Raw genomic sequence first — 23,657 nt, forward strand, 5'->3', positions numbered from 1 at the left:
TGAACATTTGTGCCAGATTCTCTTGACGGTGTTCCCCGAGATAATGCCTTCACAAGAATCGGACAGATGGATGGGTGGGATGTAACTTAATAGCCTAATTTATTACTATATATTTTGTTAAAACACTCTTACAAGGCAGATGTCAGGTGATTGCTGGTGTAGTACCATGTATGGCCACCAGATGACACTCTTTTACATAAAATAAAAATGATTGAAGGTAATACTAATTGAGTTGCATTAGAAAACATGGTGACATACGGAAATGATTGCAAAACTCTTGTTACAATATGTTACATACAATAACAAATAAACTCTGAATATGCCAAAGGAGTAAACAGTCTCTGGTGGAAAAATACTCAGGTGCTAGTTAATATTTTTTTTTTTATAATGTTTTGTGTGTCCAGTTGACATAAGTTTGAATTCTCACATAGGGCAAGTCCTTTCATGCCCTCTCATCTGGGTATATCCACAACATTTGCAGGCGAGGCGACAGTATTTATACACCAATTTCGAAAAAACACAACTTGATGGTATAATAGCAATTTAAATGACAGATTACATTTGATTTTTTTTAGATTATGTTTTAACTTTTCAGTACCTCGTGATACCACCAAACAGATATAAACAGGGTCGTGAGAAGACAGCTATGTGAAACAAATAAATACATCTCAACACATTCCGGCTCTCCCTAATACAGGTAGAATAAATCACAAGTCAACAATTACCCTGAAAACTAAACTGAATAAAATGTCTTGTCCCCATCCTCCATAAACATTTATTTATTTTTTTTGTCTTGAAGAGATCAAAGTATGTTGGCTTACAGTCATTTAGGCCTACTCTGTTACACACAAAAAAAGAAGAAAACAGTTAAATATAGGAAAAGCAGAACACAACTCTAATTTGATCCAAAGGCTGTGTGTAAAGTGTGCGAGAGAGATTTTTATACTTGGCTAAATAAATATCATTGGAAATTTTGTGGCTGCAAAGATTTAAGTTATTATAGCTACACTGACACTGAAAGTCCCTGTACTGTGTAGTCAGTTTCACTCGGGGCACTTAGCTGAAATAAACAGAAAGGGAGGGGAATGTGCGCAGGGCTTTCAAGAGGCATGCAGGCAGTCGACCACTGCAAAGTGTTGCGCGCGGGACAGACCGGCTTTAGCCCACACCACTCCTCCTCTGTCCGAGAGAAGACCCCAAACCTCTCCTGTGAGGCGCTCACACTCATCCCAACCAATAATGTGAAAATCAGACGGAAAGGTTTGTCAGATGTTTGAACTAATCGTCGCTTCATTATACTCAAGTGCCGTCTATTTTTGACATTGTCACAGTTTACAGTCAGATTACATTACGCTATCCACAAGGATACCTGGTGTGAGATGCGGCAATGTCCCGAGGAATATGCCCACGCGTGAACTTTTGCGGATCCTTTTGGATTTTGTTGCTCGTCATATTTGCGGCGAATGTGATCGACGTGGACTCATACAGCTGTCATGAAGTGAGGACCGCTTTCCAGCTGCGGCAGGTCGGGCCGCTGCACCGCGTCCCGGAGACACCTGGCACAGGTGAGCGAGTGGGTTTGACACCTCTTCACGAGCACCACGAGCATCATGGATGTTCCTAGAAGCAGCTTATCTTGTTGTAAATTAGCTGACAAACTTGTGATGATGCTTAACCAAATTGATTATCACTCAAAGTGTTTAGAAGAGCCTTTCACGAATGTCCAATACTTATAACGATTACTGCTCCTGTCAAAAGAGCACGTGGATAAGTGTACACACTGTGAGTTGCCTCTTAAGAGTAAAAGTTAAGTCCACTCAAGTGACATCAGTTTAAAGGCCGACAACACTTTTTTTTTTATTTATTGTTTTCTGTCTTCTGTCATTTGAAGAGACTTAAAGGGTTTTGACCGTAATGTCAGATGTTGTGGTGGAGGTTGCTGTTGGTTATGGTTGTTTAATAGTATGCTGCCTTGAAGTGATTCTTCATTAGTCAATGCCCTTACATCAAATTCAGGCACATATGTCCATCATTATGCAGTGTGAGCATCTTTTTCCTCACAAAAACGTGGCTCGACTGCGTTATTATATTTAAGTTTAAATTAGCCAACATGTCAATCCCATCTGATCTGTTGCCTTTAAAACATCAGAGCTTCTTGGTTTTCTCCTCAATTTGCAGCTTCACGTGTTACCCAGCTGCTCATCATGTGGGCTGTTTAGAGAGATTAAACAATTATTTAGCAAATTTCTTTTGGCAGAGTCTGCCCAGCACATTTAAAAGCTGCTGAGCCAGGGTTTTTAAAAAAAAAATTTTTTTTTTTTTTTTTTTTTTAGCTGGAACAATTCTAATGTGATGCAGGTGGTATCATATGGTTTAATCACTGTGGATAAAGAGGCTACAATACAGTGTTCACAATAATGGGAGTGATTGATTTGCAATCTCCAGGTTGATTTGCATATGTCCGGATTGATGTAGCCATCTGGAAACAGGGTGTATGAGAGCAGGTTCTCCACACCCTCAACATGCTTTGATAGTCCTTTGCACCTTTGCTGACATAATTCTCACCCTTGTCCTGTGTATGTTACATTTCTGTCTGAGAGATGCTTGAAAGCAGCTTCAAATGCCTTGAAGTTTTTGTGGTATGTGCTTTCTGCCTGCACACTGAGGAAAAGTTATTTTATGGGGATAAACATTGGTTCCAAATCTCTTTTGGAAGCAGAACTCATTTTGAGTGGGTTTGGTTTATATTCAGCTACATTAGTGCTTGAAAGTTATTCTGCAAGCATACTATGGCACTTTGTTACGGTTAATTGTATCATTTTTCTTCCATGTGAGGCAATTTCCATACTTCTATATTTGCAACAAATCAAATTCCCTTATGCTTCACAGTTGTCAGTGAGGTTTTTTTTCATCCAATTCCACTCCTTTTTTCCTTCAAATATACTTTTGGTGATTGTGGCCATGGAGCTCAATATACATTTCATCTGTCCACAGCCCTTGTTTCCAAGCAATTCCAGTTTAAGTTCCTCTGCATACTTTGATCACTGAATATCACTAAATGTTGTGCAAACAATGCTGCACAGTACAATGGTGCACCACCACTCCAGCTAAACCTTCCCATTTTCTTCCAGATCTTGTCTTGACTTCCACACTTCCACATTTTTTTAATTTACATTTCAAACAGTGGAGATTGCAAGATGGAGTTTCTGGATTATGCATGGATTAAGCATTATAATTTGAAATAAAAAAATAAAAAAAATTCTGCAGACTGTATTTGCATATTTTCACCTCAAAAACTCAACAAAGTATGTAATTTACCCAGTGGTACCCAAACTTTGGAACACAACTGTATCTCTATGATTACAGACCAGGATTCTTGCTTCAGTGGAGTCACATGCAGATTGGTGGCAGCTTAGGTATGACCCAGTTTGAGTCTGCAAGCTGTAACTGGGAGACGAGCAACAGATAGCTGAGTGGGAAACATACCTAGAGGTGCAGCTAAACCACTTGATATGTTTGTTTAGCAGGGTGTCACTACTAGCAACATAGAACCTCAATGCCATTGCAAGCAGTAGTTAGCTGTTAAGGACAACGGAAGGATCTTGGTCCTCTGAGCTTGTCAGCAGTTTCGAATGAGGCAAAGTTTTTGCAGTTTGCAGCATACTGGCAGAAGTTACATGACTTTCTCATTCTGACAGTAAAAATACATACGCACATACACAGGGTGTGACGGGTACGAAACGCCATTTACTTTTTTTTCAACAGTGAGATTTCTTTTTTTTCAGAGACCCAACATCTTTAGTTGTAATATGTTTGGAGAATTTAGTAGTTATAATCTAGGTACAAATGGCAGCTCCCTATTCTGGACCATTAATTGATAAAACATTGCTGTACCTTCACCACTACATTTAGGGCTTACAGTTTACATTGCTTTTTATTTGTACTTGTCCTGGAGCGGGTGTTTTGGGTCAGATGCAATTTTGTCTTAAAGTGCTGTCCATTGGAAGGGGTTGTTAAAGTGGGAGATTTAGTGCATATGTGTGTGTGTGTGTGTGTGTGTGTGTGTGTGTGTGTGTGTGTGTGTGTGTGTGTGTGTACACAATTATGCCGCTCTGCTTCAGTTCTCAGATCAAATGCCAACAAAAGCAACTCTTGAAATTTGAAGAGGCAAGACTTCAACCCTTTTCACAGTCTGATGTTTGTTTTAGCATACAGTGCTGTGTTTCATGTTGTGGTGAGCTGATTTCTCACTAAGTGGCTGGAGGAGTGTGGCAGTCCGGGAACTGGACTATTGGATGATCCTGTTTGAAAATAGTTACACTTTTAAGGTACAGATATTAGCAGGTAAAAATGCATAAATATGCCAATAGCTCGGGGCCTGAATTAATTTATTCTTTTATTGTATTTGTTTGTTGGAACTGAAAATGATGTCCGTCTTTATAGGTGAATTGAATTATTTCACATCAAACCATTTGCTTTCAAGACATTAAATATTTGGGCCACAATTTAGAAAGGGTGACTTTATCTCTATGCCAGATTGATAGTCAAGGGAAGTTTGATAATCAGTGACATGAAGTTGCTTATCTTGTGTTTTATAGCCACTTTGGTAGTGGTGCACGGCCAAACGCTCCATATTGTGATTACCACGACATGCTGATATAGCCCTTTTAAAAGCAGACTGATAGAATGCTGTTCACAGACACATGCAGTAACTTGTACAATTGGGTTCTTGGATAATGTCCTGAGATATGATCGATGTATTTTACAGCTCAGTTAAATCTTATTTAGTGATCTGATTGAGCTGGGCTTATCTCATTGTGTACAAACCACACACCACCGCTGCTCTCCGATTTAGTGTGAGTCATTAACAGCTATTTTAGGGTGAAAGAGAAAGTGTCTTGTATCTTAAATACAACACAAGCAGGGTCATGTGTTAATAGCAAGGGTATGAGAACACAGTGTGTTATCGCATGTTGCCACATCCTTAACCAGTTACAGCATCAAAGGGCCTTGGCAAGCTTTCAAAGCTCACCATATTCTGATTGGCTGTAGTTATTTTGATTCCGTTTTTAACTTGGCCTCTATAACTGAGACAGCACACATGTGGAGCACACCTAGCCCCCACACACACCAAATTATTTTGCATCTGTTCTCTCTTTCTGGCCATTTGTCAACCATCTACTTCAACCAAGTATAAAATTAAAATAAGAACATCTCATTTTTGCCTTTAATAGATAGTTAAGTGTAGACAATAAGGAAATGACATGCAGGAAAGGTCCAGTTGGGTAGGAATCAAATCAGCTGATAGCATTTGCACCCATGTCTACTCAGCTGTTGGGTCACCCTCACAGCACAGATTATTGAACTGACAATTACCTCAGATGGTCTTTAATCAGTTCACCCAAATACTCCAACCTCACCAGTGTTGCCCAGTCTGAAGCTGATTACTCTGTCTGAGTCGGTCTCCACACAACATCTCTTATTGGATTTCTGCCTAAGCCTGTCTTTTGTTTCAGTTGATTGTGTGCTCTACTGGCTTGCTACTGTGGTAGAGAAGGATGCAATTTTATGAGGTTAGACTCCTTGGTATATTATCTACCTCTCCAATGAAGATTAACGTTCTTGTACTTCAGGAACAGAAATAGTACATCAACAGATTATATTAAATGGTAACATAATTTTTCTCCCAGTCAGTGGCTGAATACCCCTCTAATATAATGCTGCTTCGACAGGTCTGCGACTATTTGCCTACTAGCCTTACATCTCTCTTCGTGCTCTGTCTGTCCCACCTCTGCCCTCTGGTGTGGCTTTAGACTCCGTGCCAATCACTGTAGGCAGTTCCAGCTCGGGGTCTGGGAAAGCTAAACATTCCAGTTTAGTTTCAAGGTAGTCCAAAAAAATGCAGCTATGTGGCAAAGACCCTTTTGAGATGTGTTTTCATTCAACACGTTCAATCCAAAGCCAGGCAAATCTGTATAGAGTAAATATCCTGTATGTTCAGTGGATTTTTGAATTTCAAAGGGAACTGGCTTCCTGGGGCAGGAGAAGCACTAATTGCCAACTTTCTAACAAAGTTATTCTTGTTCTCAGAAAAATATCAGGAAACCACAACCCTCCTGCTCATCTATGCATACCAAAATCAAAACCAAATTTCCTTACCATATAGAGGCGATAGAGCTCCACGTAAATCATTGCATGAGTGCCAAAGTTGGGGCATGTACATTTGAAAAGGTTGGTAATAATATAACTATATTCTCAGTAGTACACTGTATTCAGCTCTGCTACTGTAGCACCACATATTGTGAGTGGCATGTGAGTTAGCAGGCAATTATACAGTGATAGAGTTTCTCCACTCAGAAGTTTTGACTGGTGCGATGAAGGGCATTGAGGTGATGCTGAAGGGATTGTGACTAATAAGTCAAGACCCCTGAGCCATGGCTTTAATACGGCAAATTAGTCCAGAGGTATTTGTCACCTGAGGACAATTAAGGGAATTAGGATTCAAAGTTGACATCCAGTCTGGAGCGTGTTAAGGTTTAGCCAGGCAGAATGAGTAGCATGTACATTGGGAACTCATTATGCAAGACCAGTGGCGTTCAGCATTATTGGCCCACTGGAGTCTGTAATGAATCACATTAAAAACAAGATGTTTTTTCAACTCAGAACAGCTTTTAGACAAAAAAAACCCCAAAAAACTTCTACGTGTTTAAAAACGTGTTCATTTTGTAAGAAATTAAATTGGCATTGCAAATGTTACTACGGAAATTGATCATGTCATACTGCACGTCAACTAGCTGAATTTCTCTGCCTCCATGTTCTGCACATGTTCATTATATCCCTCGTTGGTTGGTTGAAACTTTTGACATGTCATAGCAACTTTTTCTGTGATTTCACAATGCACTGCATCTTTTTGTTTTGTTTTAACCAGTACACCTATAATGTGCATGTCATGTTACATCAAACTAAATAGTCATTGCAAAAGCATTCACCCAATTCCAAAAATGACACATATTAATGATCACTTGCACAGTTATAGCAACCTTTAGAAGGGCGTGATAGTTGAAAAGAGATTGCTGATAAGTAATCAAGGTGTGGTGTCAGTGATATGCACCAGTATCTGGAAGGTCCAGTAATTATTGAGGCAAAAACAAAATCAGGAAGACAAACGAACATGGTCAATTTCAATGCTAGGTTACTGAAAAATAGCAGCTATGTGAAGCATACAAGAAAGTTTCCAAGGTTTCAAACAATTACTGTAGAAAACTATGGTACAGATGTTATCTGTGTGAGCAGCAGAGTTCCACAACTGAGTTTACAGAGATGACTCATTCAATAATCGTTGCATGCATCACCAATCTCATCTTAATGCAGAGCGGAAAAGGGAAATTGAACTCAAAAGCCATCTTGCTTATTTTCCAGCTAGATAACAAGCCCACAGCCAAACATATGTCTTTAAAAGTAGCGATGTTGACGTTCTGTTGTAGTCAAGTCAGAAACTATAACAATCCGTCCAACTGAACGTTTAAGTCAGGAATTGAAGATTGTTCTTGAGTCATAGTCCCCAAGCATTTTGATAGAGCTTGAGTAAAGAATACTGGGGAAAATTTGTACTGTCCAGATGTGTAACTGTTACCAAATGTGCCTGCTGAATTTTGACTTGAACAGGGTGAGAAACTGCAGATTGTTTTTTAATTAATGGAGATTTGCTTTTATATTGACATTAAGCAGCTTTAAAAAAAAAAGAAAAAAGAAAGAAAATCTGTTAGATCCATCCATCCATCCATTATCTATACTCGCTTTATCCTGAAGAGGATCATGGGGGGCTGGAGCCTACCCCAGCTCACTTTTGAGCGAACGCAGGGTACTCCCTGGACAGATCGCCACTCCATCCCAGGGCTAACACAGAACAAAAAGTATTTAAAAAATAAATAAAACATGATTAAACTTAAAAGGAAGTCAATGTATTTACAGATTTGTACAATCTTTCCTGAAAATGCAAATAGATTATGGTTAATAGATATACATTAAATATTGACATATACTGTCCTTCATTGTGGACTTCCCCTTCAGGCAGAAGCCACTAAAATACTGTCCATATACTGTATGTAAAATATCTTCTAAGATATAAAAAGAACAAACTCAGCAATTTGTTTGCTGTTGCAGAGACAAGCCGTGACATGGCTTCTAATGACTGCAGAAAGTGGTTTGGTGTATTTGGGACACAGTCAGCCGGTCCTGACTGCTGTGGTGGCTTTAACAGCCAAAGTCTTTTGGAGTATCACTTACTCCACTCAGCTACTCGCAAGGGACAGAGAGGCCAGGCTGGATTCCACTGTGAGTCCCTGGATATTACTTTCATATCACAGATAACACACAAACACAAAGGAGAGAAGGGACCAGCCAGTGAAGAGAGCAGGCTCAGGGTCGGAAGGGGAGAGGGGACAGACTCCAGATATGGGAAAATTAAAATCCTAAAATAGAATTAGACAATAGTTAATGTTTTCAAAAATCAGTCGATGACTTTCCTATGTAGACTACCATAAGCAGGTGCTGAAATTGAGTATCTTGTCCTTTTAAATGGCACTGAAATGTTTGGATAACACTTGCATATTAAGATCTAATCCAGCTAAGAGCAACTTTCAGCAGTGGACTGGAAGCACTCCTAAACTAGTTGAGCTTGTCATTACACATAATGTGCTTCATGAATCAGTTGTTTAAAGTATCCACAATGATGAAGTCCCAACTGTTGACACTAGAATTACTGAATGACTGATAAACTTATTTTTGCAGTTGGTAGAAATCTGAAGCACAATGATTATTAAAGGTGGGTTCACCAAATAAACTTAAATTGAAAGATATTAGTCTAAAAGGTCGTGGCTTTATGTAGTATGAGATAGACGACTATCAGGAGTTACTTGTGTTAGTGTCTACATGACAAAAAACATAAAAATGGAGAATAGGAGGTACATTTGGAAGTAGCACAAAAGTGTAGCATTGCACTTTTTAAAAAAGTGGTAAGAGGCCAACCTGCAGCAACAGTGCCGACAGTGATACAGTGTCAACATAAAAGGAGATGACTGCTACAGAGATGGAGATAATGAGCTAGAAGGGGCAGGACAGCCAGTTATGACTTCACTCATCTGGCTCTGGGATGGGAACAAATGTAGCCTCACTGGGTAATTAAGAGACACCCAGACCTCACAAGGATATGCCAGGCAAATGGGAGAGAGGGAGCAGAAAGGGAAAGAGGGATTCAGAATGCAACCCTATTGTGTTTCATGGAGGGATTTGGACAGTGAGGCACTGGTCTTGCGGTCTGTCCTAAGGCCATGCTTTAGGCTCTGGTTACAACACCTGCCTCCAGCCAGCCCTGTCCAGCCCTTCCCCCAGTAAAATGAGTTATCATATCAGACTTGTGGAAATGACCCTGTGCATGTGTATTCGTGAAACAAATTATGGGAAGGGACAGTTTTAATAACCAATGCTAATTGTGACCAGTCTCAGTGATGTCATGACAGCATTTATATATGTAGCGATGGTGAGAAGCAGGTGACACCGGTAGAGCAGGACTAAGTTACAGCTGATGTAACTGTGTGAGACTGAACTGTTCTGTGGATCATACCATTTGCAGTTAGGTCATTGTCTTCACGTGGTTGTTAGAAACTGCAGTATCACAGCTCATCAGAGTCAAGTTATAGAGGTGATTTCACACAAATGACTGTGTGTGTGTGAAGTTTTTAATGTTTGCATATTTTCTTTATTGTTTTTATGAGACAGTGTACATGCATGTGTAAATATATGTCTTGACAACGTGTGCAGTCATATCAAATTGAAGCAAGATATATATTTAGCAGAGATGGTATTTATAGCAGGAAACGTGGATGAATTCTTGGTCTAGTTTCTCACCCTCTCACGGTGCCTCTTCGGTCTCCCAGTGGAGTTATAGCTTGTCTATCTATGTGCATATGAGAATGCACATAGATAGACAAGCCATGACACTATGCATATACTCACACATACTTGCACAGTGTAGAATCTTATCCAGTTTTATGCAAAGTTTGTGCCACCCAGGGCAAACTTCATTTTCTGTTGATTTTTTAACATATAAGAAGTAGACACCACCCCTGCACCTGCACATAACAAATTCCCCTTCTTCAAACCTAAATGCAAGGTTACTTTTTATGAACAAAAAAAAAAGAAAGAAAATAAAAGTAAATTGTAATTGTGGCATGTGTAAAAAATTTGGGTACTAAGTCAGTATTTAGTAAATCACCCTTTGGCAGATATAACAGTTTGCAAATGCATTGTAGCTAACAGACTTCTTCTAGATTTTATTCTTCTCACTCTTGTATGTGCATTGCACAAGGTCTGAGAAGGCTGTCTTGCATGCACAGCATATAAAAAAGGAGTTTCTATAAAACATAATGTTATTGATCCATCATCTAAACCAATCATGCTTGAGACAGGCATTAACCCTGAGGTTGTGCAGTCAGTGGGGATCAACTACAGTGTCTGTCTCCAAAAAACTGCTGCTGCTCTGATCTTGTGAAGTTACTGTTGCCTACATTTGCATGACGTCAATGCAAGTCTGCATCAAGTCAGACAAAAATCGAACTGGTATGCATCGCCAGTGATTGATTCCATACAGAACTCGGTCATCTTGAACGAGCCTAATTTCTGAGACTTTAGTAGAAGGGTGGCCAATTGTTGCGCGTCTAACAGTTCTTAACCTGATTCGATAAAAAAACAACTAAGAAGGACAACAATACATTTTTAATGTGTACTGAATGGGTGGTGTTTATTTATTTTAAAAATCAAAAATATGTAATGAACCCAGGGATGCCCAAACTGTGAAAACCTTGCAAGATTTAAGACATTTGAATTATTTGTCTAATTTGCATTAAAAAACGTTTTTATCCAAAGAGACACCTCAATCCATGTGCCAATTCATTTCCTGTGATATTCCTTACGTGTTACTTGACTTGAAAATAAAGAAATAAAAATGTTGAATTTAAAAACCTTTTAAAACAGACAGAACTAAACACGTCCAATTTCTGCTTGACTTTCCTAGATGTGGACCTGTTGGTTTGTAAGCACCAGGGTCCATCATGCTGCACCCGGAAGATGGAGGAGAGTTACCAGTTTGCTGTTAAACGGGAAACGCTCCACAACATTCACTCCTACAGCTATGAGCTTGAGCATCTCATCTCTGGCCACTCAGATGCCTTCCAGGGTAAGTTTGTGGACAAAGGGGTCAGCTGAGGTTGGACGGGATAATCCTGAAACACTGGCTTGTTGTTGACTAATGAGAAAGAGATGTTACGATTCAGCCTTTTGCGACATATTATACCTGCCACTGCATGGGACTGATACTTTAGAGAAAAACTGACCAAGCTTTATGTTTACCTGCACCTAAACTCATGCCATATTCGCGCATCCATTTTCAAAACAAAAATGAAATATCTTGTCTTTATTATCTTGCATGCAGAGAAGAATATTTATTTGTAAATATGTGATGAAAAAAAAGAGTCTTTACTCAGTTCCACAGGATTGTTGTAGCTGGCGTGCAAGCAAGTGCAGCTCAGAAAATGGGCATGCCCGCCCTTCTTCTGTGGGTTTGGCAGCAACAGAAATATGGAGACGGATCACTGAGGGAAGACGGGAAAAGAGGGCATATAGTCCATTTTCTTAGCCTCGTGTTTTATGGAAGATGATCTGCTTTGTGATTATCTGATCTTTCTCTCAGGATAAGGAAACAATTACCGGAACCATTAACTAAATTATGGTAGTTCTGGAGGGTGAAAGAATCTATGCAAGCTGACTATTTTTTGGTATGTTTGGTGTTTATTTATTGGTATATTCTTTGGTTGTGATACCTCTTTGATAGCCTGGTCAGTTTAGATATCTGACTTCCTGAAAAACAAAGCTCTGTTGTAGATAAAAACCTATTTAGGCCAAGTGTTACTTGTCAAAGGGCTTCACGCTACGCCCAGCTGAATCAAGCAGTGTGCTAGTTGCTCAAGCCTATCCTCCCACTTCCTCTAATTGCTGTGTTATTTAAATTTAAGAATTTCCAAAACAGACGAAGTTTTTCCTCTCCAAAACCTCCAGCACTATCCCACATTGTAGGCGACATGTTTTGAATGGTTTTACTGTTACAGGAATTTCAGTACCATGCAATTAGTTTTATAAGACAATACACTGCTTTGATGTGATGAGAGCAAAATTTGATTTATGACGGATGCAAGAGCATTACTGGTGTTGGTGTCCAATATGGAAGCCTCATATAAATTGTGACAAATTATGTAATAAAGAATGAAACTGGTCAGGGAGCAGTCATGGAGAATTGATTTATAGATCTTGCTGTCATGGAAATTACTACTGTCATGTTTAACTTTTAAATATCATCTTAACAGGATATATTAGTACCACAAAATGTTCCTTGGACCACAACAGAACTGTCATATTAAATTCCTGTCCCTTCATACATATTACTTCATAGGTGTTCAAAGAGTGCTGGAATTAAGCACTTTCTTAAAGCTGTTTCACAAACAGGTTACAGTGAAAGAAGGAACTGTACTCAAACTGTGTTTCTGCTGTTTGTCCTTTTAAACCTCATTAAGATCCTTCACTTCTTAGCTCATGTCTGAGCCTGTCTGGTGAAAGAAGATCAGGTGTTCCACATATCCAGAAAAGGTCAAGATGGAAAATAACAATGGAATAACAGTAGAAACTGGAGTATGATGGTGCTGAGAATGATGATGTCACTAGCCCTTGATTTTCAAGGCCTTCTAAGGACAGTCTTTGTGCTGTCTGAGTGCCTCGAGTGGAATGTGAAGTAGCATGTGGCTCATATACCGCATGAAGTAATGAGAATATGATTTTAGCTGATAACATTGACACTTTTATTCTGAGTGGGACAACATTGTTTGTGGGTGACTTTCTGCTCCTACTTCTTTTTGTTCTAACTGTCTATCAAATCGTGCCAGCAGTTCACCACAGAGACAGTTGTCTATAAGATAAAATCTCAGTTGCATTTATTTGATAATTATTTAATGATGTGATAGCTTGTTTATGTACAGTTTTCCATTTTTCTGTCATTGAAGTCATGCTGCAAATCTTACGACAAGTCCTGTGTCTGTCTGAGGGTGGATCAAAAAGTTCAGAGACTGCTCCTGTTGCTCAAGAATGGAGCGCAGTTCTGTGACGTGCATGGAGCAGGGGGAAGCTGTAGCCTTTGTGAGTAAGTATTACAAGTGACGTCACTTGATTGAAAGTAGCACTTATCTATAAAGCATCTTAAGGTGCATAAAATAGTAAAGTTCAGTTCAATTACATTTTATTTACAAATCGCCAAATCAGAACAAAGGTTTTTTCATGCCACTAAACACATTAAAGTCTTGCAACAGAACTTTACAGGATTATACAGAGAAACACAACACTTCCCACGTAAGCTAGGAGAGAAAAACTCCCCTTTAAGGGAGAAAAGCCTCCAACAGAGGGAAGGAAAAACTCCCTTTTAACAGGGAGGAACTGCCGCATTTTGGATCAACTGCAATATTTTTAATGAGTACTTTGGACATTGTAACAACAAGGAATTACAATAATCCAGCCTGGAAGTAACAAATGCAGGAATTAGTTTTTCTGCATCACACTGAGGCAGGATGTTCCTGATTTGATTAATATTGCGTAGATGAAAGAAGGCAATCCTGGAGACCTGCTTTATATGGTAGCTAAAGGACAAATCCTCATCAGAGATGACTCCAAGGTTCCTCACAGTGGTGCTGGAGCCAAGACAATGGCATCCAATCAATCGCGGGGTCGTTTCCTGTGAATCCATCCCCCAGGGTCAGATTGTCAACACCAAGTTCTACTGTGACGTTCTGAGGTGTCTGAAAGAAATCATTAAAATGACCAGAACTGTGGTGCGATGGCACTTTGGTTCTCCAACATGGCAACATGCTCGTCCATTTTTCCAATAGAACCTTATAACATTGCTCTAAAGGAACCATACAATTCAACAATTCCCACGAGTGATAGCTGGAAGGTAAAACTATGTTTTAACAGGAAGAAGACACTTGAGTTACACACCTTTTTGAGGCCACTGGGACGAGTACATTTGAGATTTCAACATGGACCTGAAACTTAAGCAAAGAGTGCACATAAAAGTTTTGGGGGAACAGTCACAAGTCGCAGGGAACCAAATCCAGGGAGTAGGAGAGATGTTTTTGAGGGCGGGAAACGAGCGAGCATGTTGTCATGTTGGAGAACCAAAGTGCCATCGCACCACAGTTCTGGTCATTTGAATGATTTCTCTCACACCTCAAAATGTCACAGTAGAACTTGGTGTTGACAATCTGACCCTCAGGGTAGAATTCACAGGGAACAACCCTGCGATTGATTGCAAATGCAGACATACCACTGTTCACAAAAATATGTGTAACTCCTGAGACCTAACTTGGAATACTTATTTACAACTGTGCTGTGCTCCGTTCACAAGCAACAGGAGCAGTCTCAGAACTTTTTGATTACAGTTTGTATTTATTTACTTTATACAACGCAAACTGTAGCTTTTCTTGTTTGACCTCTAATCACTCCAGCTGATTGGTAAGTGGAGCCAGAAGGACAAGTCTATTGGATAGGAGAAGGTATGTGTGAGGAAATTGTACCAATAATCTATTGGCATTCTCCAGATCCCGCTGTGACTGCCGCGCCCAAAATCCCAGAGGCAGGTTATGTCTTTTCAAGCTACATCCTCCTTCCTCCTTAGAATCTCTTCTTCTCTTTCTTTCCTTCTCCCATTTAACTTCCCCTCAACTTACTCCCAGATACACCCAGGACAGCACCACTGGTCTCCCTCTCTTAACCCTAGCACAGACAAACTATCCTAATCCATGTCATAGTTGATAGGTAAAGAGTGTTGGAGCCTGATGGTGGGTAGGTGTCAACCACAGAGCCCAGTCTAAGCTGGGTCAGCTTAGAGCTGCCATCAGGAGCTTTGGCCTGTCAGTCTGTTCTAGCCAATCAGATCTGGCATGATCTGACTTGCTGGAAACCTCTCGGTGGCCTCTTGATAGGCTGTGAGAAAATTGAACAGATGGGAATGTGAGAATATATTTGTGTGTTTATCTGCCTGTGTTACCAGTAAAATGGTAGGACTGTTGGGTTAGAGTCTCAACTAAAATCAGGTCTGGCAAGCCTTCATAAATCATTTGGTCACTCCAATACAAAGTAAACTCTTGTTGGAAAATTGTTGAACAGGCATTTTAATGTGTGTGTGTGTGTGTGTGTGTGTGTGTGTGTGTGTGTGTGTCTATGTGTGTGTCTATGTGTGTGTGAGAGTGAGTGAACGACAGGTGGTAATGATGAGCAAGAGAGTAAGTATCTGGGTATATAGTCACACTGCTGGGAGGCAGATGTCAAGAAAATGCTGACACTTTTGATCATGAGTGTCATCGATATGAGGCGGACCTGGCCCGCAGCTAAAGGCCATGAGAGCTGTATTGGCTTGTGTGTGTGTGGAATATGGGTGTTTGAAAGTTTTGTACATGTGAATCTTGATTGTGTGTGGGTCTGTGTGTGTGTGCATACATATGCATCAAAGACTTGTGAGCATGTACAGTATTTACCACCCTCACTAGTCACGATGGAATTGACACATACTATTCAGAGAAATATACTCTCCTGGCCTAAATAGCTTTCTATCATCAATGAAAGTGCATCGCATTTAAAACTTTACGTGCCCTTCGGTGAAGGGACAAGGAGTTCATGTGAGAAAGAGCGACAGAGAGAGATAGATGGAAAAACAGGGCACCGCATAAAGGGCGCCTTTCCTCGTTGAGGCGACATAATTTGCTGATCCCTGTTTCATCATACAGGATCTCTCCAGACTCCCCCTTTCCTGGGAGACTCGCTCTCATTTCCCCTCTAAGTACTAACAGAAAGATAAGGATATCCAGCCTAAGCCTTTATTGTTTGATGAAAATGTTCTTGAAATTATTTTGCTTTCTCCATTTCAACTGTCAGAATCATCATGGGTGACTCACACAATGCTACCTTTGTAAGGCAACTGTCATCATTAAATAGTCATGATTGATTTACTTTCACAGTTTGTAGGCATGCCTACATATGCATGCCAATTCATGCCTGTTTATTGTGTGCACATGAAAGGAAGGATAAATCACTTCGCTTTGGTGTCCTATCTTCCTTCTTTCATCAGATACAGATTCTACCATCTTTATTACAATCTCTGCATTTGTCTGGAAGTTCTCTCACTCATTTCGCCTGTGATCTTTCGAGCCCGTTCTCTCTCACATCATCATTTTTGTTCCCTCACTTCATGTCTGTGTATTTTTCTCTGCAGATGTTTTGACCGACAGCGTTATTGCTCTAGAGGCTGATGCTTGGACACAGGATGATATTGCGCGGCACCATGAGCTCATGCTCAAATTAGGGAGGATATCCGGAATCCATCCCTGCACGTCTCATTTAATCATGGAGGGTGGAGGGGAAACGTGTTTATGGATTTAGTAGTGGAGCAAATACATTGCGTATTCGAGTGTGTGTGTGTGTATCCTAAGCAACAAAACTACGCCTCTCTAGTCTCCTGAGTAGACATGACACAGAGGGGCAGGATGCACTTCCCTCCGAGTTTGGAGAACTCTGGCTCGCTGGGGAACAGAGAGAAAGAACAAAGGAAAGGAGGGAGAAGCTCAAAGCCTCATAAAGTCATAAAGTCACACTCAAAGCTTCCCTAATTACCTCTGCTTTTCATCTGCCCCTCTCACCTCAGCATGAATGTATGAGAACTCAGCGGAGTAGGGAGTTGGGCCTAGAAAGTGAGGAGAGAAAAATTAGATGAAGGGAGGGCTTGTCGTCAAAGCAAAGGTTCAGTGAAAGTGTGCACAGGTGTGTTTAAATATGGTTTCATCAGGTGTGTGTGTGTGTGTGTGTGTGTGTGTGTGTGTGTGTGTGTGTGTGTGTGTGTGTGTGTGTGTGTGTGTGTGTGTGTGTGTGTGTGTGTGTGTGTGTGTGTGTGTGTGTGTGTGTGTATTATGGAATGCCTTTGAAGAACGTTGAATCAACAGGTTTTTGCCCCATAGATTCACTACATACTGCCAATATCTGACAACTCTCCATCTTTCTTCCTGGGTGTCTCTCTCTGTCTGTGGTCCATGCTGTGTCAGCATGTTGGCTCCAGGTTGGCACAATGCCAACATCTTGCTTGCTAGCTGGCAAGCACACTGCAGGAAACTCTTATGTCTCAAAGATAATCTGGCTGCCAACAGTGCACTCCACACAATGAAAATGTAAACACATCCCCATCTTCTTCCTCACCCCAAAAGTCTCCATTCTTTTCTCTTCATCAGCCTCAATCTTACTTACCAACCATCCATGCTTCTAAATTTTACATCCAATGCTACAACACATACAAGGTCCATGTAGATTAGCCTGCTGCCAAGCTGCAGTGCCTTGATTTGACATATTAGCATAAAGTGAAATAGATAAATAGCCCTCTTTTTTCTCTCCAAAACCACCTCTTCACAAATACTACGTCTGACACTGCCTTCCAGCTTGCTTCAACAAACCCTTTTGGTGTAGACTTAGCTTCATCAGTCACGATATCATATGAACACAATAAGCTTGATGTCCAGGAAGTTTCTTGGTAATCAGACAAAGTCATATCTCCCAGGGCTTCTTCCTTTTCCAAGAGAATTTGGCTTCTCTGGAACACAATCTGTCTCGCTGGCTGATGGGATTTGTACTCTGCTGCTGCTACATGGTCCGGCCTGGCTCTTTCCTGTGTCCTGTCTGACTCTGCTACACCCGTACTTCACCGACTGATCCAAAAAGGCATAAAATGTGTGTCTTTGTGTATGGGCATGTATATACAGTATATGTTTGAGATGTACATATAGGTCTGTGTGTGCGCACATATGTCCTTGTATAGCAGCTGTCAGTCAAAAGCACGATTAGAAAATGCATGATAACCTACAAAATTAGGAGAAATTTCATATATCCTATTTGCCTTCATTGTAACAGAAGGAGATATTGTTAACCCTCGTGTTGTCCTTGGGTCAAAATGACCCGTAGCTGTGTTCAAACCAAGTTCTATTTTATTTTCATATTTTTTGGGATCATTGGTGACAAGGAGGCTGTGAGGGTTTCTTTAAAGAATGATGACCAATGATCCCAATAAATATAAAAAAATATAGAAATAACATAGAACTTGGTTGAACACAGCTGCGGGTCATTTTGACCCAAGGACAACACGAGAGTTAAGGGAAATGACGTTGGATTTGACCATAAGCAGGTCTTGCTGGGAGACGTAAGGAAGTATTGGTGAGATGTAGCGTGAGCTCAAGAGAAGTTGAACTCTGTAAATTGGCCAGACTTGCATGTCTGTGAGGGAGAGGTCTTTTCATCCAATGCCTGGGGGAGATCAGGGTCTGTGTTTAATATATGCTTGCAATGCATACGTGAATGAGCATTGTGATGAACATGTCTCTGTATAATGACTCATAATATTACTTCAGCCCAAAGTAGGTTGGAGTTGGCTGTCTTACTCCCATCTTTCACTACCTGCTCACTTCATCACTCCCACATTCATGTCAACCCATTTTCCTCATTATGCCCTGTGATGGACACTCCTCTGCTTCTTCTCCTACCTCCAGGTCTCTGTGGCTCCTAGTGTACCATTAAGGAGTCCCCACAGTAGGCTTTATTCACTGATCCTCCACTCATCCATCCATTGTATTCTAGAGGAGGAGACACAATAAATAAAAGTGGAGACAAAAAAAAACAAAAAAAAAAAAAACGGTGTTCTGACCCTGGCCAGATGTGTCCTGTTTGTGTGCTCCATGATGGATTATAGTGTATCTGTAGTATCGACGGCCAAAATGAACAGAGTTTATACGGGTCTGCTTCTAGATCAATCACAATGCAGTCTTTCATTGGCAAACTGTTTATCCTTCTGGTTTCAGTAATATAATGGGATTTGTCCTACACAAATATTGCTGTGCATTTATCCTGATTGTTTTGTATTTTCCATTTAATTTATTTTGGTCTGCTAAATTGAGTGGTTTCTGAGTTGTTTTTGATGGCATAAAAGCATAAAGGGGCTTAACAAATGGGAATTTTGGCCCCTAATTTAAACAATGCGTAAGTGACCCACTGTATGCTTGATTCATACAGTAATGAAGCTGATAAATGAAAACAGGAGCCACACCTGCTAAGAAAAGTGGAAAATTCTTCATTAGAGTCCCTTTCATCTTGGATTTGTTCCACACCTCAGAGTCCCTTCGAGGGTCTGTTTCATGTTAATCGCATGTTAACCTAAATTTTTCCTTTCCCTTTTTCATGAAAATCTGGAGTCCAGTCTGTTTTTCTGGCTGTCTAGTCATCAGTTTCCACTTAAATACTGGGGTTTTATCTTGACTTGTTCATCACAAACCACAGACTATCATAAATAGCTAGGTTTTGAAGAAAATGCCTATAGAATTTTGCCACTGGCCGCTGATTTGTTGTTGCATGTAATCTATATTTTGTTACAAATTTGTCTTTCCTTCCTTTGAACCCTCTTTTGGATGTGCATGTTTTCTGATTTTCCAAATGGCAAATTTAATCATTTTACAACTGAAGCTCTGAGGATAACATTCCCTCTAAAATGTAAAAATTGTAGTAATACTAATGATACCATTTTTTAAATTTTTTATTATTATTTAAAAGGCTTTTTTAAATTTGGGAAATCACAAGGCATACTGTGCAGTATGCAATCAAACTTCATAAAACCCTGGGGAGTTTCACTAAAATCTTTTACAAATCTGGTGAATTTAATGCAATTTCATTTTTTTCTAGCCAAAGCCCAAGAATAATTAAAGACAATTAATATATATAAAACAAGGTTTAAGTCATTAAAATATGATGAAGGGTTAATAAAAGAACCAACTGCGACAAAAGGAAATGTTCTGCCATCCGTCACAGATTTTCAGTTGCCCTTTGCTGGAGGGGTTTTGTTGCTCTATCTTGACATTATGTTGTGCTCCTTGAGATGGGGAGTCATTTCATTCAGGATATATGAACTTGCATTTAGTGTCATCTATAAATGTCATCCTCCTGACACCATTTGCACTCATGCAGCCTCAGATCAACACCCTAACCACTGCTACAACTGTTTCACCTTATGTTCAGTGACCTTAAATTAGTCTTAATTGGTAATTAACAATGTAATCACACTTTTTGCAGTGGTCACAGGTAAACAGACTTTTATTGCCCTGGTCACAGGTGTAGTGATTTATGTTCCATTGAGATTGTGCTTTGGGCCTGCATTTTAAAAGTGTATCATCATTTTAATGTTTTTATCAATTAAACTGCACAGGTTGTATTGCGTCTTGTTGCATACTGTATATACTAATAAACAACTGAGAAAGGGGGGAGGGGTCACCATTGACCTCTGGCACCCTTAATGCTTAGCACCAGAGGTGCTGTCCATCAGCCTGTCAACAGTCTGCACCCAGCCTGGCCGTTTTCATTTCCCCTTTATGGTATTAGCCATTTGAACAACCCTCCCTCCCCTGCTCTTCCCTCTGCCCCTCACCCACTTGCCCCTGTGCTCTCTCTCCTCTGTCCCAGTCGTTCTCTCATCTGCTCATTTCTCTGCCTTCGATCATGTTTCCCCACTTTAGCCAGAGCAGAGGGCAATGTTCTCCCCCACTCAGTCTCCACATCCACTCCCATATCATGGATCAGTACGCCCCGAACGCTGCTCGTATCTGTGGAATTGTTTATATTTTAAGGTTTTGATATAGCCGGGCTCTCTTTTTAGTAATGCTGATGGAGAAATGAAGAAGTGGAGAAATGGAGAACCTCGCCAACCTCCTCCTTAACCCCCTCTTGTTCTGCCTCTCGAGCTCATTATCCCACCTGTTAGCCTCCTGATAAGATAAGACAAGCAAATTATGCCAGGGTTAGAAAGAATATGGGCACATACATTTATGATTGTGTATACTGGTTTTGTAAGCCACTTGTCAACTCACAGTGACTTTGGCAGGAGTGCAGCTTCACAGTTCTTGTAGGTCAAATTTGTGTGAATAGCATGTCTGCACTGGTTGTCTGATAGATGAGTCATTCTCCCCCTTTGGACTTTAGACGTATGATTTCGCCACGCAAGTATGATGAATCAAAAGATTGATTCATGGATTTATTAATAGTTTATTACCATCAAACCAGGAGATTGTGTGACACTGCAGCTCTCCACTGTAACCCAAGTTGACCAGTGCTGCGTGGGAGAGGATGGCCCTATACACAGTATTTCTACTAATTAAAACAAGGATATGTAATCTACACACATGTCACTATGTCACATATCTGTGTGGTGACCTGTATGAAACCCAAGCCTGTGGTAGGATTAAAATGCTTTGCCTGAGAAGATGGTTGGTCAGGTTCAGTCAGGACTGATTGCCAAGATTGGAATGGCCCACAGCTCCATGGTATGAGAATAGTGTCTCCTATCTCATTATCACGATATTACCACATCTCAGAGCACATGCAAACACACCCACATGGGTCACATATACAGTGCATGCATGTACTTGAAAATAGACTTACTTACTAGCAAGTACACAGATCCACTGTCATGGTTTCAGTCGTTCATCCCAAGGAACAGTCTGATTTATGACACAGAAACAGTTTAACTGTAGCTTCAGAACAATCAAGTTATCCTTTTTGAATTAAAATATGTAATTGCATCTATGAAATCAAGAGCTCAAGACTTTCAGTTTTCTTACAGTGCGTTATGCAACGCTGTGTTTTTACAGTTTACCCAAAATCTCATTTGCAGTAATTCTGGGCTTTCCCTAGATTAACAAAGATGTGCTAATACGTTTCTGAAAATTGGCAGATATAACTGAACTTGACATATTTAGAATTGCTGATTCTGGGGAATATGACTTTGAAAATGTGGAATTTCAGAAAGTTGAATTCTTAGACTTCATAAAAATGCTTTGTCATCTTTAGTAGACTTAATCACGTTAATGCCCTGTTACTTTGGATCTTAGGTCTGCCATACTGCATATATTTGCAACTGTTGCAACCATGTAGTTGCTTTGTGACATGCATTTTCGTCTGCCACAATACTTGATTTAATGCCAACATTTTTGTTAAGGTCAGGAATGTTTAAGGAGTACACATGGGGGCTTTAAACTGAATAATTAACAGACAACTTTCTACTGCAACAGCATCCACTAGTACTACTACTAGAACTGCTAATTCTACTGATTCACCAACTTTTAGATGCTTACTATGTGGGTCATTCCTAGCTGTGTGGAGTCATATGTCTGCAGAGATGAGTTTTGGCGAGCCAGCCATGACCCCTTGGCCTTAGATACCTGCTCAAAATATGACAAAACATACCTGCACACACATCTTTCCCAGTGTGAATATGGCTGGAGAAAACAGGAACCACTGAGTGGCAAAGGCGAGGAACACTATAGTTGTGACTTAAACCATAGAGGTGCCACTGGGCTTATTTTAACTCAGCGATTGTGGCAGCTTCTCCATGGTGACACTTTAGCTTTAATTGTGCCAGTTAAACACAGGGTTTCCATGCAGAATGTAAAGTGGAAATAGCCTCTTATGATTTAAAACCAGTGATCTCAGAGAGCGACCTTGGCACAGCCTTGGGGGAAAGATATAGTATAATATCCCATTCCAAAGTCACAAATACATACTCAGTTTAAGCCACTGCAGGACAAAGGCCTCCTCTGCATTGCCACTGCTGCTTTTTTATCCATTTAATACCTTGTTTATTCCAAACAGAGAACATGTCAGATTAAACCCCCGGGACCACAGACAAAGCAAGCCTGTTCATTTATTCCTGTATAGTCAGCTTGACAATTATGTATTTTGAATTCCGTGCAAATTAAAGATAATTGCCTCATGCAAAATAGCTTCAGTCAAGGCAGACTTCACTTCCCAAGAGGATTACAGATGAGAGAATGTGACATGGTAATGATAACCACCCAAGAGTGTGTGTCTGAATTGAGTGTGGTCAAATCCAGATTTAGGCACAGTGGTCAGACAGAACAATCAAACCCAACTGACTTTCATGCAATGATGGCAAGGACTTAAACGCTGCTTCTGGTTTATTGTTTTTTGTTCTCGCCCTATTTCCCAGTACTGGAAAGTGCAGAGTAACCCACAACAATTGTACTTGATTTATCTCAAAATGAGAAACCTGATCTGTCTGAGTGTGGGAGAGAACTTGATAGAGGACAAAAAACAAAACAAAACTGATTTATAAAAAAATGAATGAATCATGGCAACTGGTTCCCTTTCAGTTGATTCACTTGGTACAACATATTTTGTGCCCTTGTGTATCCTGTCTGAACACACCCATATTCATGCCTTTAGAACAGGCTGTGCTTGCTGACTCCTACATCTTGTGTTGGCAGTTTCTGTTCAAGTGTTCTAACAGTACTAACCGCAATCAGTGTTAAAGTTAACAGGGAAGAGATCTTCCATATACTCCTGTCCGCAGGAGTATGGCTTCTTTGAACTTGACAATGACCAGTATGAAGCCTGCCCCATCTTCATAGGAATTCTCCATGTTATGTACGTTGTATTGCGAGCTTCGTCTTTGAACCCTGAATCATCTTTGT

General features: G+C 40.3%; 1 protein-coding gene across 2 annotated transcripts in view; it reads left to right on the forward strand.

Moving 5' to 3' along the window:
- Positions 1 to 1,157: 1,157 nt before the first annotated feature.
- Positions 1,158 to 23,657, forward strand: part of LOC138635894 (glypican-5-like) — a 97,315-nt gene continuing 74,815 nt past the window's right edge. For both annotated transcript variants that reach the window (XM_069723601.1, XM_069723602.1), the window contains exons 1-2: positions 1,158 to 1,565; positions 11,072 to 11,233. In XM_069723601.1, the coding sequence (XP_069579702.1) occupies positions 1,388 to 1,565; positions 11,072 to 11,233 (340 nt within the window). In that variant the 5' untranslated portion in view covers positions 1,158 to 1,387. The remainder of the gene's footprint in view (positions 1,566 to 11,071; positions 11,234 to 23,657) is intronic.

This window comes from Brachyistius frenatus, unplaced genomic scaffold (genome assembly GCF_029030835.1).
Source record: "Brachyistius frenatus isolate BFR_SWC_R1_liver_20210118 unplaced genomic scaffold, ASM2903083v1 Contig_337, whole genome shotgun sequence".
NCBI lineage: Eukaryota > Metazoa > Chordata > Actinopteri > Embiotocidae > Brachyistius > Brachyistius frenatus.